This window comes from Anas platyrhynchos, chromosome 5 (assembly GCF_047663525.1).
Source record: "Anas platyrhynchos isolate ZD024472 breed Pekin duck chromosome 5, IASCAAS_PekinDuck_T2T, whole genome shotgun sequence".
NCBI classification, from domain to species: domain Eukaryota; kingdom Metazoa; phylum Chordata; class Aves; order Anseriformes; family Anatidae; genus Anas; species Anas platyrhynchos.
The window spans coordinates 28527301-28540361 of NC_092591.1; the positions used below are offsets into that span (position 1 = coordinate 28527301).

At 38.1% G+C, this 13061-nt stretch overlaps 2 protein-coding genes across 5 annotated transcripts in view; one reads left to right on the top strand and one right to left on the bottom strand.

Annotated features, from left to right (window-relative positions):
• The window catches only part of KCNQ1 (potassium voltage-gated channel subfamily Q member 1), a 408405-nt gene that overhangs the window by 27223 nt on the left and 368121 nt on the right, over positions 1-13061 (top strand). Inside the window, exon 1 of one of the 3 annotated variants that reach the window (XM_072038534.1) lies at positions 7961-8001. The exons of the other annotated variants lie outside the window; for them this stretch is intronic. Within the exon in view, the coding sequence (XP_071894635.1) occupies positions 7991-8001 (11 nt within the window). The 5' untranslated portion in view covers positions 7961-7990. Of the gene's footprint in view, positions 1-7960; positions 8002-13061 lie in introns of those variants that run through there. 3 annotated transcript variants of the gene reach the window in all.
• The window catches only part of TRPM5 (transient receptor potential cation channel subfamily M member 5), a 53143-nt gene that overhangs the window by 25413 nt on the left and 14669 nt on the right, over positions 1-13061 (bottom strand). For both annotated transcript variants that reach the window (XM_005019759.6, XM_013099790.5), the window contains exons 5-12: positions 11905-12071; positions 9329-9509; positions 7119-7183; positions 5779-5970; positions 4363-4462; positions 3413-3531; positions 2481-2822; positions 338-469 (exon numbers count right to left, since the gene is read on the bottom strand). In XM_005019759.6, the coding sequence (XP_005019816.1) occupies positions 338-469; positions 2481-2822; positions 3413-3531; positions 4363-4462; positions 5779-5970; positions 7119-7183; positions 9329-9509; positions 11905-12071 (1298 nt within the window). The remainder of the gene's footprint in view (positions 1-337; positions 470-2480; positions 2823-3412; positions 3532-4362; positions 4463-5778; positions 5971-7118; positions 7184-9328; positions 9510-11904; positions 12072-13061) is intronic.

Below are 13061 nucleotides of genomic sequence, written 5' to 3' on the forward strand. Positions count from 1 at the left end.
GCACAAACAATTGACCTCTTGTAGAAGGAACAAAATCTGAGACTGAGTGGTGAGTCATCAGCAGCAAGGAAGACAAGGGTCAGCTCTGCAGCTGAAGTTAATCAGCAGTTTCAGGCTGCACTGATTTACACCTGCTGCTGTTCTGTTCTACCTCTGTCAGGCCCCCTGGCCCCTGCTGGCATGAGACATGCTGAGATGAAAGGTGCTATAAATGTGCATCCAGTATTTCAGAAGCAAACCTATCTATCATCTGAGCTGCAAGGCAGAGCAAAAAACCATCTCATATACATGAAATATGACAATACCTCACCTGAAGGAGCTATAGCGTGATGCTTACCATAGCCCAGAAATACTTTGCCATCTTGTGCCGGTTTTGAAGTACTGCCCATACAAACAAATCCCTCCAAGGATTTTTACTTTTCTGGTTCATGTCCAAGGGCTCAGGTAATTGCCTTGTATTTGTTTTATCCTGAAATATGGTTTTCAGAAATTAAAACCTGTTTTGCAATTTCATTCCGTGCAAATGGCATGATCTAAGCAGCCCCTGGCCTTGCCAGCCACTTCATAGTCTTTTGATTTTTCTTTTTTTTTCTTTCTCCTGTGGGTCTGAGGTAATTAGTTCATTCTGTACTGAATCAAAGGACCCTTGTGTCCCTGATATAATTCAATATGTGTGAGAATGTTCTGGATGAAACCATGACTCCACTGAAGTCAATGGCAAAGCTCTCATTGACTTTATTAAGGCCAGGGTTTCACCTCTGGTGTGTAATATCATACAAGACAGACCTGTGATTAACTAATCTGAGCTGGCCTACGGTTATATCAGATTCTGCTTAACTGCCACAGAGGATGTGGTTTCAGAGAAAAGGGAACAAAAAGCATTTTATTTAAACAGGAATAAGTCACACCAAGGCCCTGTACATGACAAGAATAGAGCTCTCTTTTTAGTCTTTCCTTTGAGAAACCTCTTCCTCATGCAGGGATTATTTTAAGTGGAATGGTGCTTGTTCCTTTAATGCTTGATTAAAAAAAAAAACTCTCCAGAGAAAGTATGGCAACTTAGGTCAAGTCCTGAATTTAAAGTGTATTTTAAAAATATCTATATATCAATATCAATCGCGTTAATTAGAAGCAGCCAGAGTGGTGTGTGGCTTTTTTCTAAAACAACTTTATGCAAGGATATTTTTGAAATCACTTAAACTTTGGTGTTTTCTTCAAATTAATGGTTTGGTCCACCCCCTCTTTTTTTTTTTTTTTTTTTTTTTTTTTTTTTTTGTCTGTAGGGAGTTATTTAGTATACTAAATTGCATTGAAATCTAGAACAATTTAGTAGGAGCACACTGGTATCCCACTACAGGGATGCTCTTAGTATTGTCAATGTTATTGGGATTGGGCTGCTTTCCACAACCATGGAAAGAAGCTTTTAAGGGGGGCAGTGTGATCTTGTATCTGACTTGGGTCTTATTTGCATCAGTTGTTTTTATGTCAGTTACTGCCAAATTCTGCAAAGGTAAGTGAGACTGCAGTGGCAAACTTTTATTTCTGTAAGGTGTTACCCCATATTCTGTTCTTGTGCACAGGGAAAACCTGCCTAGATTTAAACTTGGATAGTTTTTTGTATTACTGATTAATTCAGGTAAGATTTAGTAAAGCAAAAATGATTGAAGTTATGTCTCAAATGACAATTTATTTTGGAGTTTAAAGAGTTCTGAGATTAAACTAGAACTTTGCAAATATCAAAAGTTTTAATTACTATATTACTCTAGAACTCTGATCTTTAACAAGTTTCCCTGTACTTCTCTGGAAATCAATTTGGATGCATGGTTTCCAGTGCTTTGCAAGAACTTTGGTATTTCTGAGTTTCATTCAAAATGCAAAAAAAATGTATTGCAAAAATGCAGACATTCCACAGTGGTACTATGCTATCCTTTTTCACAGCTATCTATCTGTCTATGCTAATCTTTTTCATGTATTACTTCAAACAACTGTTATCATTTCTTGCTGTGTTATGTCACTCAATAAGATTATAATGACCTAAAGGCAACCATCATGCTCTGCACATTATTGAATATTAGGTTCTGCTTCTATATAGTATAAATGCATAAATAGTTTTGCTTACAGAGGTTACCATTTTCAAGGTTTAACTTAAAAAAACAGTGTGAGCGCAGACCTTGGACTGAATATTTTAACTCTAGTTCAAGGTACAGTAACATTTTGAGTAAAACCCTGCATGGCAGAGGGGGAGAAAGAGGAATTGCAACATGTTTATCTTAGAAATCCCTTTCTTTCCAATTTTGAAATTTAAAAAACTAGACCATTTTTAGCTGTAAGATTAATGAGCTAAAAAAAAAAAAAAAAAAAGAAACCAACGTTTTCTTCCATTTCCTTCCTTGTCCCATCCCTGAAGCCAAGAAATGGCCAAAACTTTTAAAATTCTAAATTGCAGAGGATCAGATTTATGATGGAAAGTTGTTACTCACAGATTTCTTCTTGCCTCCGTGTCTGAGATCTTGGTAGAAACCTTTGCATGCATCATGGAGAAAATCCTTGAGAACTCTAGAAACTTCACTGAGAGTGAAGAGTGGGTAGGACTCCTGCTGCTGCTGACCTGTGAGCCCTGCCAAGGTCACTTTGCTTTCCTCATGTTTCTTCAGTAGAAGTTTGTAGAGGAGACACTTCTGAGAAATGGAACAGTAGAGTCTCTGCAGACGACTGTATGTCAGGAATTCGGATATGTTGGCCCCATTGTCAATAAATAACTTGACAAATTCTGGTTTGTCATTGATCAGAGCATCCATCATCACTTCCTCCAGGTCACAGGACTAGATTGATTGAAGGACGAGGAATGGGGGGGTAAAAAAGGAAGAAAAACAGTGGGTTTAGAGATATTCATGGATGAATAAGGAAAGGAGGTAAAACTTACTGTTAGGACACATACATTGTGCCTTACAACAGGTCAGTTGTAGGTATGATGAGAAAGAGGGATAGAACTATGTAGAAAATGTCTATGTAAACATTAATATTAAAACACTAGCACAAGTAGCAAGCTGTAGGACTTGTGATGATGTTCAGGTACCCACTGCACTGGGTATTTATGTAGCAGTTAGAAACAGTGGTTTGCGTGCTTAAAGGTCTGTACAGAAAGAGGTGTGGGGGTAAAGGGTTCTTGATCCTCAAAGGCTCAAGAAAAAGAACACAACCACTGAATTATTCACCTGTCTTCCCCCATTATCATTTGGGGGGCAGGATGGGAACCAGAAAGACATCTTAAACAAGGATGCTATGGCTGCCTAATCTCTTAGTGAGGAATGCAGGTAGTGATGAAAACTGAGGCCTTTCTTGTCAGTATGTTCGTGTCCCACACCCTTTAGGTTACACGCCGATTGGCCTCTAATGCAATAAAACCTTGTACCTTCCATTCCACATCACCATTGAATATTTCACTTTTAGCTATGTCCACTCTGTTCCAGGCCACTGCCAACTTTAGTTCATCCAAATATTCCTGGGCCTCCTGACTGTGGCTTTTACAGGCTGGAACAAATAAGAAAGGCAAATAAATTCAGTACTTTACACTAGTTACATTTAATTCAATATAGTATTGGTAATTTGATTGGCAAAATCAGCTATCATTCAGTTATCACAGATTTGTAGGTCACTAAACCAGGAACCCTTCACAGGTGTTTTTTCTCCTCATTTAAGAAATATTAATCTAAAACCTCATTTTTTGAATATTTTAGTGGCTAAATTCTCTTAAAACATCAAATTAAATTAGTATTTTAAGAAAGACCCTGATCCGCAGAAAGCGGGGAGGGTGAGGCTATTGTTTTTGTCTTGTTTTAATTAGCACATGAGGAATAGAATGTCTTTTTTCTGTAATGCTAAAGTTAGGCTAGTCTAACACAAATTAAAAGGGCTGGCAGAGCAAGTAATGTATTTCAGAACAGACAGTGAAGGTTTTTTATAGAACAACTTGGTTGTACTTGGTTGTTTCTGGAACTAAGGTAGTTCAGGTCTGATTGTGTTTTCTGTTGTGTGTGTTGGGTTTTGTTAATGGTTTGTAAATGGAATAACTGTTACAGTATATATCAGTTCTTCTACTGCCTCTACTACTAAGAGAAGCAAGCTGTGAAATAAAGGACTAATTAAAATAATACTATACAATAGCATGAGATTAAAAAGCAAACGCTAGTTTAATGCTAGATTCAAAAGCTGCCAGTTACTTTGTCAATAAGCAAGCAGAACAACTCTTCATTAGAAATGAAATCTTATGGAACAGCCAACCGAACTTGCTCTGGACAAGAATAAAATATATTTATGGCACAGTGAGGTCAAATGACAAAGTATTACAATTATTGTTCTTACCTTTTACTAAAGCTTTTAAAATGACTGTGTCTAGTTCTGAATCGTCTTGCTCAAAGTTGTGCAGAGTTAGAAGATGTTGGTGTGAAATAATGTTTTGAATCTATTGGGAGTTGAAACAGAAATCATTTAAACCACTGTCTAAACACTAATGTCTAAGAGCCCAGTGTAGACCACATGTACAGCTTTTCCCAAAGAACATGCATTCTAAATGCAAAGCTGAGGTTTGGCAAGAAGATGAACATTATTAGCTTTCCATATAAATAGGTCCTGAGGCAAGGAGGGAGTTATTGTCTTTCCCAGCATTGCATAGCACGATAGGAGGAGTAGAACTTGGAGACCCTGAGAATCAGGGCAGTGCTTTAACTAGAAGATCTTTAACTCCCATTCCTATTTGATTCATAGTCATGCTGTGATCACTAATTCTGCTTTACCTTTTTCTGCTCTGACATTCAAATTCTCCTCTCAGAATTGTTTATTTCAAAGCATGGTCTCTAAAGCTTCTTTGAGTAAAAGTCATTGAATGTGACACATACAGTACTCTCCTTCTGACTCTTCGAGTTTTGTTTCTCATAGTGCAGCTGCACCAGGACTTTTGGATAACCTGGCAATGCTGCTTCTTGATGCCCGTCCATCTCATTTTCTTAGTGATCTGACAAAGTTCTCCCTAATGGAAGTAGCATGTGGACCTTCAAAGCTAAGGATTACAGTGAGGACTGCAAAGAATAAGTAGTGGGTGAGGTTGTGTGGCAAATGCCTCCATTTGTCTCAGAGGCATACAGTGTTCTTCAATCTTCACATGAAGACAATGTCAAAGTGTTTTTTTGTTTCTTAAACATTTAGCCATAGTGGTTTAAGTCCAGTGAGTGTGCCTCAAGACAAAGAATAAAGACAATCTATGGATCTGTTTTGTCTGTCTTTTTTTAAGAAGAATACAAATAACCAACAATATATAGGGTAACTTCTAAACACTCTTTGTTCTTGTTAATTTATTCATGCATGCCCACAATTAGGTTTTCCACTTAACAGCTGTAGATCATGAATTAGGTTGCTTCTTTCACAGCTGCACGAGCTCCACAGCTGTGGAGGATAAATAATGCTTCATGTCCTCCAGAAGGACTCTGGCATTCTTGGGTGCTGGTTGTTACTTGAGGAAATAACTGAGAAAGAACAGAGGCTTTGGTCTTCAGCTGAGTCACTAGGACAAAGTAGCTTGTATGATCAACTGACACCTTGATTTTAGTGTTAGAGAGGTATATGGCATTAGCAAGAGAGCAATGGAGTATCCAAAACTTTGGGGGAGTGTGTTTTCAAACTACACTGAAAGGAGTACTGAAGCTAGGAATGGTAGAAGAGAGCTTGTGAACATGATGCATGTAATTATCAAATACTGCATGCAATTATCAAACATGAGCTCACTGTTGCTGTCCACTGGAGAATGTCCTTCCACAAGAAGCTTTCTGCAGGGAATTTCTCCTTAAATTGCTTTTCAACAGCTTCTGGCACAATAAGCTGTGGCTCATTCATGAATGCAGCTAAGATGTCAGCTGTACCTCCAGACCCTGCTAAGATAAGCCAGGGAGCAGAATTTTCCAAACCGATGCAAATCCTCTGTAGTTTAAAAAGTACATTTTTAGAATTCATACATGCAAAGAAAATGTTACTCAAAGAAGAAAGATTCCTTGCAAACTAGAAATAAATATGTACCTATTCATTCTGGAGTCAGTCCAGATTCCTCTGGACTATTGGGATTTTTTTGACTTTGTGGCAGATTTTCCGTGTTCTAAGTCCCTGATTATAGTGCTTTCCATGACACGTGCTGAGTAGCTAAGCATCCAGATTTGGACAGGCAATGCATAAAATGTCTTTGTTCATGACTGGTTGTCTGTTTCTTGTTTTTCCCCTCCCCTCTCTCCACTCCTTCCCTATAGCTGTTCGTAGTTCAGAATGGTCAAGTGCAAGAGGAGTGCTGTACAGGAATTCTCAGCAGGCTTTTCTGGCTGCTAAACCTAGCTATACATTCTGAAAATTTTCTCTCTTTAAAGGTACAGTAGGGTATTTGTCTTCAGCTGAGAGTATTATCAAAAAAAAAAAAAAGAAAAAAAAAGCCATGCTGATATTGACTGCTACCAAGTACTAAAATAAAATATCAGAAAAAGTAAAATAGATACTATAGATCTCCTAGTCAACATGTTCTGGAAGTTGTGGAAGTGCTCAAAAAAAATCATAACTGATTCTTTGCTAAACAGGATATGGGAACGTTAGCAGGCAACTCTCCAGTCTTCTATCGTACAAGGTATTTTTGCTCAGGGGAAGTAGGACACTATCATTTGAAAGAGGAATATCTAGAAAACCTGGCCTTGCGTTTCCACGGGGTTCTGTGACAGTTCCCTCTCTTGCTGAATGATTAATCCTTTCGGATGTCATCTCAAGCAATAGCACAGTATTTCTACTCTACTAAATTTGAAGCTGACTTCTGAGGTTTTGTTCTGGTTTTGAATTTTTTTCTTTGCACTGTACTAGCTAGCAGTAGAAGCCTTACTGATTTGCCAGCACCTTTTCAAAGTGAAATATTTCTTCCAAGCAAATATGGTTAATTTTAACATTAATGGAATTCTGTTCTTAAATGATGTATAGATCTCAATCTTTACTTCATGTAAAGTGCCAATACATGTATTTCTCATCCAACCATTTTTCCAGTAATTATTTAGTATTTATTACCTTTTTTTTTTTTTCTTAAATTACAAACAGCTTATTACCTCAAGTGTGCTTGGTCCTCCATTTACCAGTAAGCAAAGCACAGGAATCTCAATGCTGCCTGTTCCTGTGAAATAGATGGTTTAAAGAAGAAAACAAAAATAAACAAGTGTTAACAGCTATCACAAAAACTATTGCTTTTCTGCTGTTCACTTTAAAAGTACTTCTATTATGTCCTGTTTCAGTACCTAGCAAAACTTGAAACTGCAGGCAACTGCAGAAGCAAGTGGCAAAGGAAGAAAATAACCCTATGGCCAGACAGGGCCTTAGTCTAAGATTCAGGACCGAGGCACATTTACCATAAACGTTTGTGTGATTCCTGGCAAGTAATTCAGTCTCTTCACACCTCTGTGTGCCTCAGCTGCAAAATGTGGATATTGGCACTTCTGTACATCACAGCACTGTTGATTTAAGATGTTTGTTTACCCTATATACTCTTTATCACTCTGATTAAAGAGCCTAAACATCATTCAGTACAGTCTAATGTGGTCACTATCAATATTATAATCTTTTATTTTTAGAGTAGTGCTATATTTAAAAGAAACGCCTATCAAATATTTAACTTATTTTATGGCTGCAGGGGAAGAAATGGTGAAGGCATCCCTGTTCATCCATTCTCCCACAGGTATCCACTTTTTTCTAAATGGTTTATACTGTAAACACTGAACTCAGAATTCTGAAGATGACTGTAGATTGGCCTAAGAGAGCCAGCAGCGTCATGAGATTAATGCCTCTTATAGTTGGAAGATAAAAAGGTATTTGGTTCAAACAGTTTTTTGTTGTTTCCCTTTGTAGGTCTCCCAGTCTCTACTACTTGTTGCATCTGATGTGGGATGAATACAGAGATAAAGGAGAACTGAGCTGTAGTTTAGCCATGATTGGCAGGTAACTTGACTTGTTTTAGTGAATGGCATAGTAGTGCCATACCTCTTTAAGGTGCTATTCTAGTTTGAAAACTGACCCCTATGACTACAGAATCATTGGAAAACATTTCTGGTTTTGAATCTTCTTCATTTAGCATAGATTTAGGTGAAATTTACACTTTTGTGTGTGGTAGTAGGGAATTCTGATGTTATATTGGGGAAGGTACTTATTTGAAAAAAATGTTCAAAATACCAAAAAATTCCTTTGTATAATTTGTAGATATTTTAATAGGGAAATTCTGTGCCACCTTATTGAAGTATTTTAGTTCAGTAAGGTTAAATGGGTTTGCTGAACTTAAATGAACTATAGTTGCTTTCTTTATAGAAGATCTCACTGAACTCAGTATGCTCCAGTGAAATATTTGTCAAATGAATCAGAATTTTTGGACAGAAAATTGTTCCTCAGAGATTTGTTTGATCAGCTTGGTTTGCAAGCAGAAAGAGGCTATTTTCCAATTGTCAGCACTGCAACCTCTGCCTACCATTAGAGTCCACCTGTGGTCTTTCCCAACTGAGTCACAGCATAAACATTGGGTGCATTCCTGCTCTCAGATATATCTGTGCAACCATACTGTAGCGTATGTAATTGAATACTCCAGTGAAGCATGAAAATGTGAATAAGTGAGCTCTTTCTCCTGTGTTTTAGCTGTGCTAGCACTGCAGGTATTATAGAAACAAAGGAAAGGTGAAAGTAATTGTATTAGGACTACAACTGAATTATTTCCATAAATCGCAACAGGAGGCCTACCCCATGCTCAGTTCTCATTGTAAACAAAGCTCACGTTGGTTTAGAGGGATATTAGATGCTATGCTGTTCACCCAGGATAAAATGTTATCCTGAAACAAATATGGCTTAAAAATTTTCAGAAGGCTTTGGCAAGTCTTTTCTTCCAGAGTGGGAGCAATTCAAGACTCAGTGTGAGAGGGGATAAAAGTATACAACAATGAACATCCATCTCTTAGAGCCACTGGTTAGGGCACTTAAACCTGGATTTATTTTCCATCTGTTGTGTTTCGAGGCAATTTGAGAGATGCTTTGAAGGTCAGCTTTGAGCTATGTTTAAGGAGATGCAATAAATGTCAGGATTTTTGGTTCAAAGAGCATTTTTTTTTCAACTTAAGTCAGCTTAGTTCTGCCTCTTACACAATGACAACTGTGTTTACTTGATCTTGCCTATGTAGATGGTAAACTGAGAACTGGAGTTGCCTTTGATAAGGCGAGGGACCCACATGTATCCCTGTAATGTCGCTATTATTCAAGCTATAGGATGCTTGTATAGTCTACTTACCACCATACCCAGTGCGCTGTTCTGAAATGTGCTTTTCCAAGGTGAGCCGTAGTTCAGTCGTTCTGTCTGGATCCTCTGGTGTTACGTGATCCACCAAAATAAAATGGGAATGGTTGTGGTCCAGTGAATACAGTGGGCCTTGGACATTATCATCTGACTGGTAATGTACAAGGCTTTCATCCTAGAGATAGGAGAGATGTGAGCATTTTTCTACAAAGAACAGTCTGCATTTCTATGTGCTTCATCTCCCTTTTTCATGTTATCTGTGCCATGACATAGAGCACCACTTTTCAGACACTTGAATAGCCTCTATGAAAAGGAAGGAGTATTTGTTTCTTCTGAAAGGTGCTAGATGTGATAGCCTGAAAGCTGAAGTCCCTGAAGTTCCCCTCTCAGGCTCTGCAAAATATACTGACATTAGGAATCATCTCTAGAACAAAGGCATTTGTGCAGAGGTGCTGCAAGTGCTTGCACAAATGTTTGGGGCCATGAGACTAGATAACTGTGAGTGATGCCTTAATGTCTCAGATGTTTGTGCCCGATTTTAGACAAGGGCAAACCTGTTCATTTCAGTAACATTTTCACCATGCTTAGACCAGTAGATAAGTCAGCCTGCTATACATCCATATAGATTTAAACACAGCTTGGTTTAATTTACATGGTTATGTGAGGTCTCATGGTTATTCTTAATGTGGAAGCTGCATTCTAAAAATGTGACAGAGCATGCAGGTACAGGTAGGGATTCTTGCCCTCTCAGCAGCTCTGGGAAGAGTAGAAATGTCAGAGGCTGTTCCGGGAGGGGGGGGAAGTAGTAAATTTGCATGTCCTTTACAGACAGCTAGTGCCACAAATTTCTCTTGCCTCCCTCCTGCTCCTGTCTCATTGGGGAAGGTTACCTTGAAGCAGTTACTTGCTTTCATGTTTTGTTTAGATGGAGGTTGTGCCTATATTCTGCTGCCGTGTAACATTAAGCCTACTTGCCAGAGAGATGTGGCCTTAGATTGGGACCCCGGTACACAACAACCAACTGAAAAAAAATCTCTCAGGGATTTTCCTGTGTCCACTGAAAATGCAGAAGCAGTTGTTCAAGGTTCTTTAATGCATGCCAGTAACACAGAAATGAAGGAGTGACCCACTGATATTGGGCCTTGTTTTTCTCCTTGCTACTGTGAATTCTTAGCTCTATTTTGTACAACAAGCTGTTTGTGTTAGTGTCAACTATAAGAAGAACTGGGTTTAGGTCAATATCCTTGTCTATAGCTCTTTTTTTGTCCTAAAGTTTCTAAGATCTAGGGTGTTCTTGGGTAGAAGCAGTGCCAGAAGTCAGAGGGTCAAGAGTGCTCTCCACCTACTCTTTGACAAAGAATTTGAGCTTTAGTCAAGAGGGAGAAAATCTAACGCAGTAAAAAGAATGGTGCACTTATTTTGTAGCTACTGTTTGGGAAAGATCCAGGTGTGTTTTGATCACTTAGATTGGGAGGGAGGTGAAGCAACTAGTTTGCTCTTGCCAAAGGAACTTTTCTAAACAAAATTCCCTAATGAGATTCTTTCCTCTGAGCCACACAAATAGGTTCAAGTCTTCCAGCTGGAGAGCCTCATCTGACAGAGCACATTGATACCTGTCCTTGGCAAAAGGGATGGAAAAGAGAGAAAACTAATGACAATAAAATGCAAATACAGTCTGGCAGCCTCCCTGCTGATAGCTGGTACTTGCCAGCTTATCTGAGAGAACTAGGTGCAAGTTCAAAGGGCTGTGTTTGTTACCTGCTTTTCAGCTTCTGTAGGAAAGTAAAATAACACAGAAAGTGTTGTTGTCACTACTATACACCCATTTTACTGTTATAATAGTCTGCTTAGGACAGACAGTGCAGTGACAAGAATGTCATTAATTCCCTTTTCCACCTCCAAGTCAATTCAGCATCAACTTGGCATTTGCAACGACTCTTCTGATTTTTTTTTTTACTTTTTTTGTTAGTGTGTATTTTATTGTTGTTTTGTGTGTACTTTTTTTTTTTCCCCTCTCACAAACTTCAATTGCTTTGATCTGAATTCTGAAGTCCCCAGAACTCTCACCAACTAAACAAAGTCTTGTATGGCTAGCACTTTTGGCCCAGCATGTAGAGAAGGTTTTGTGTATTAGACACCAGTTCAGTGACTGGCCAGGAGAACTTGAAATAATTACGATTCGGTTTCATACTAGGATATTCAGTTTTTACAGTATTTCTGAAATAGCTTGGAATTCTGCCGTAGATGAACAAGGAGAAAAAAAGCTTTCAGGCATCCTATGATGTGTGCTGTTCCTCAGGTTCACCCTATTGCCAGCTACTGAGCTAATGGCCAATCCTGCCACCTGGTGGATATTTGCAGATTTGCTGCCAAGTTTAACGCACGAGGCATGGAAGCAGTAGGGTCTAACGATTCTTCGTGCTCATTGCTAAGGTCTTTCCCTAAAACACCCTTTGAATCCCACTTTTAAGACAGCACGATGTTTTGCTGCCTACTACTTCCAAATTTTGTAAATGTGAAGTTCACTTCTGAACAATCCTGTCTCACAAGTAGAATAAAAGGAAAAATACCTTTGCGTTCTCCAGAATTTCTCTGTGCTGAATTTTTCCGAGGGAAGTTATTCCTATGGCAATCACTCTTACTTTGGATGAAGCACTAGCCAGTGCGTGATCTCGGACTGCTTGCACTAAGTGTCTTGTTATTCCAACACGTAAAGCACTGGTAAAAATCCAGGCATCTGAAAATATTTTAATTGTTAGACAATTTCTTTGTAATTGGACAGGTTTGTGTGTCAAGTAACATTATGGGAAGTACTAGATTTAAGTTTTGTTTAGATAATTGGATAAGCTGCAAACAGATCTTGATACACTGTAATTTTTAGAATTAAAAGACATACAAGGAATGTAAGGCTTTAACAAGGGAAAGAGGAAATTGTGCCCAAGCAGGTGTGCTTTACATATCCTGCCAGCCATCTTTACTCTAATGTAAATATGCTTATCTACAGTGCTGTTTCCAGACAGGAGTAAATGTCTACTGTCTAAATAGGATCAGCAACATCACTACACTAGGCAGGTCTGCATGAGGAAGGGGCAAAGGGATGGAGAGGAAAAAGTTGTTGGCTTGAAATGAGGACCAGATAGGGAGAGGTGAACTGATATTTTCATTTCATTTTGCAGCTATTTTCACAAAGATAATAGAAGATATATCATCTTAAATATTAGCCACTTCTTTTCAGATTTCCAGACCTGATTTTTGTTTGTTTGTTTTTAAATGCATTTCCCTACTCTTGTAATTCATGTGTACAGCCAGGGAGAAGGTGAGCTGACTTATTTTCTGCTATGTTAGACATTAATGTTAAGCATTAACAAGGCCCTTTTGTTTAAACTTGACTCTAAATATTAAGTCTTCTGTTTCACTAATAAAGTACATTTCTTACATTTGCAGAAAAATATTCAAAAAATATAAACAATTGTAACAGGATTTTGTTAACTAAAAAGTAAGAATGGAGAGAAAAAGAGTTACTTTTGACCAAATTAAGCTATGCTAAGAGTTGTTTTGTTACAACTTAAAAGTTGGACAACATATTTGGTCCTATCTCTGCAATCTTTCTATTGTCGTCTTTGAGAGAATAACCTCAGGTAATTTTACACTTAAGAAATGATTGTCTGGAGTAATTTGGTTTGAAATAGCTTATTTTTGCTATTTGTAATACAATAACTTATTATAA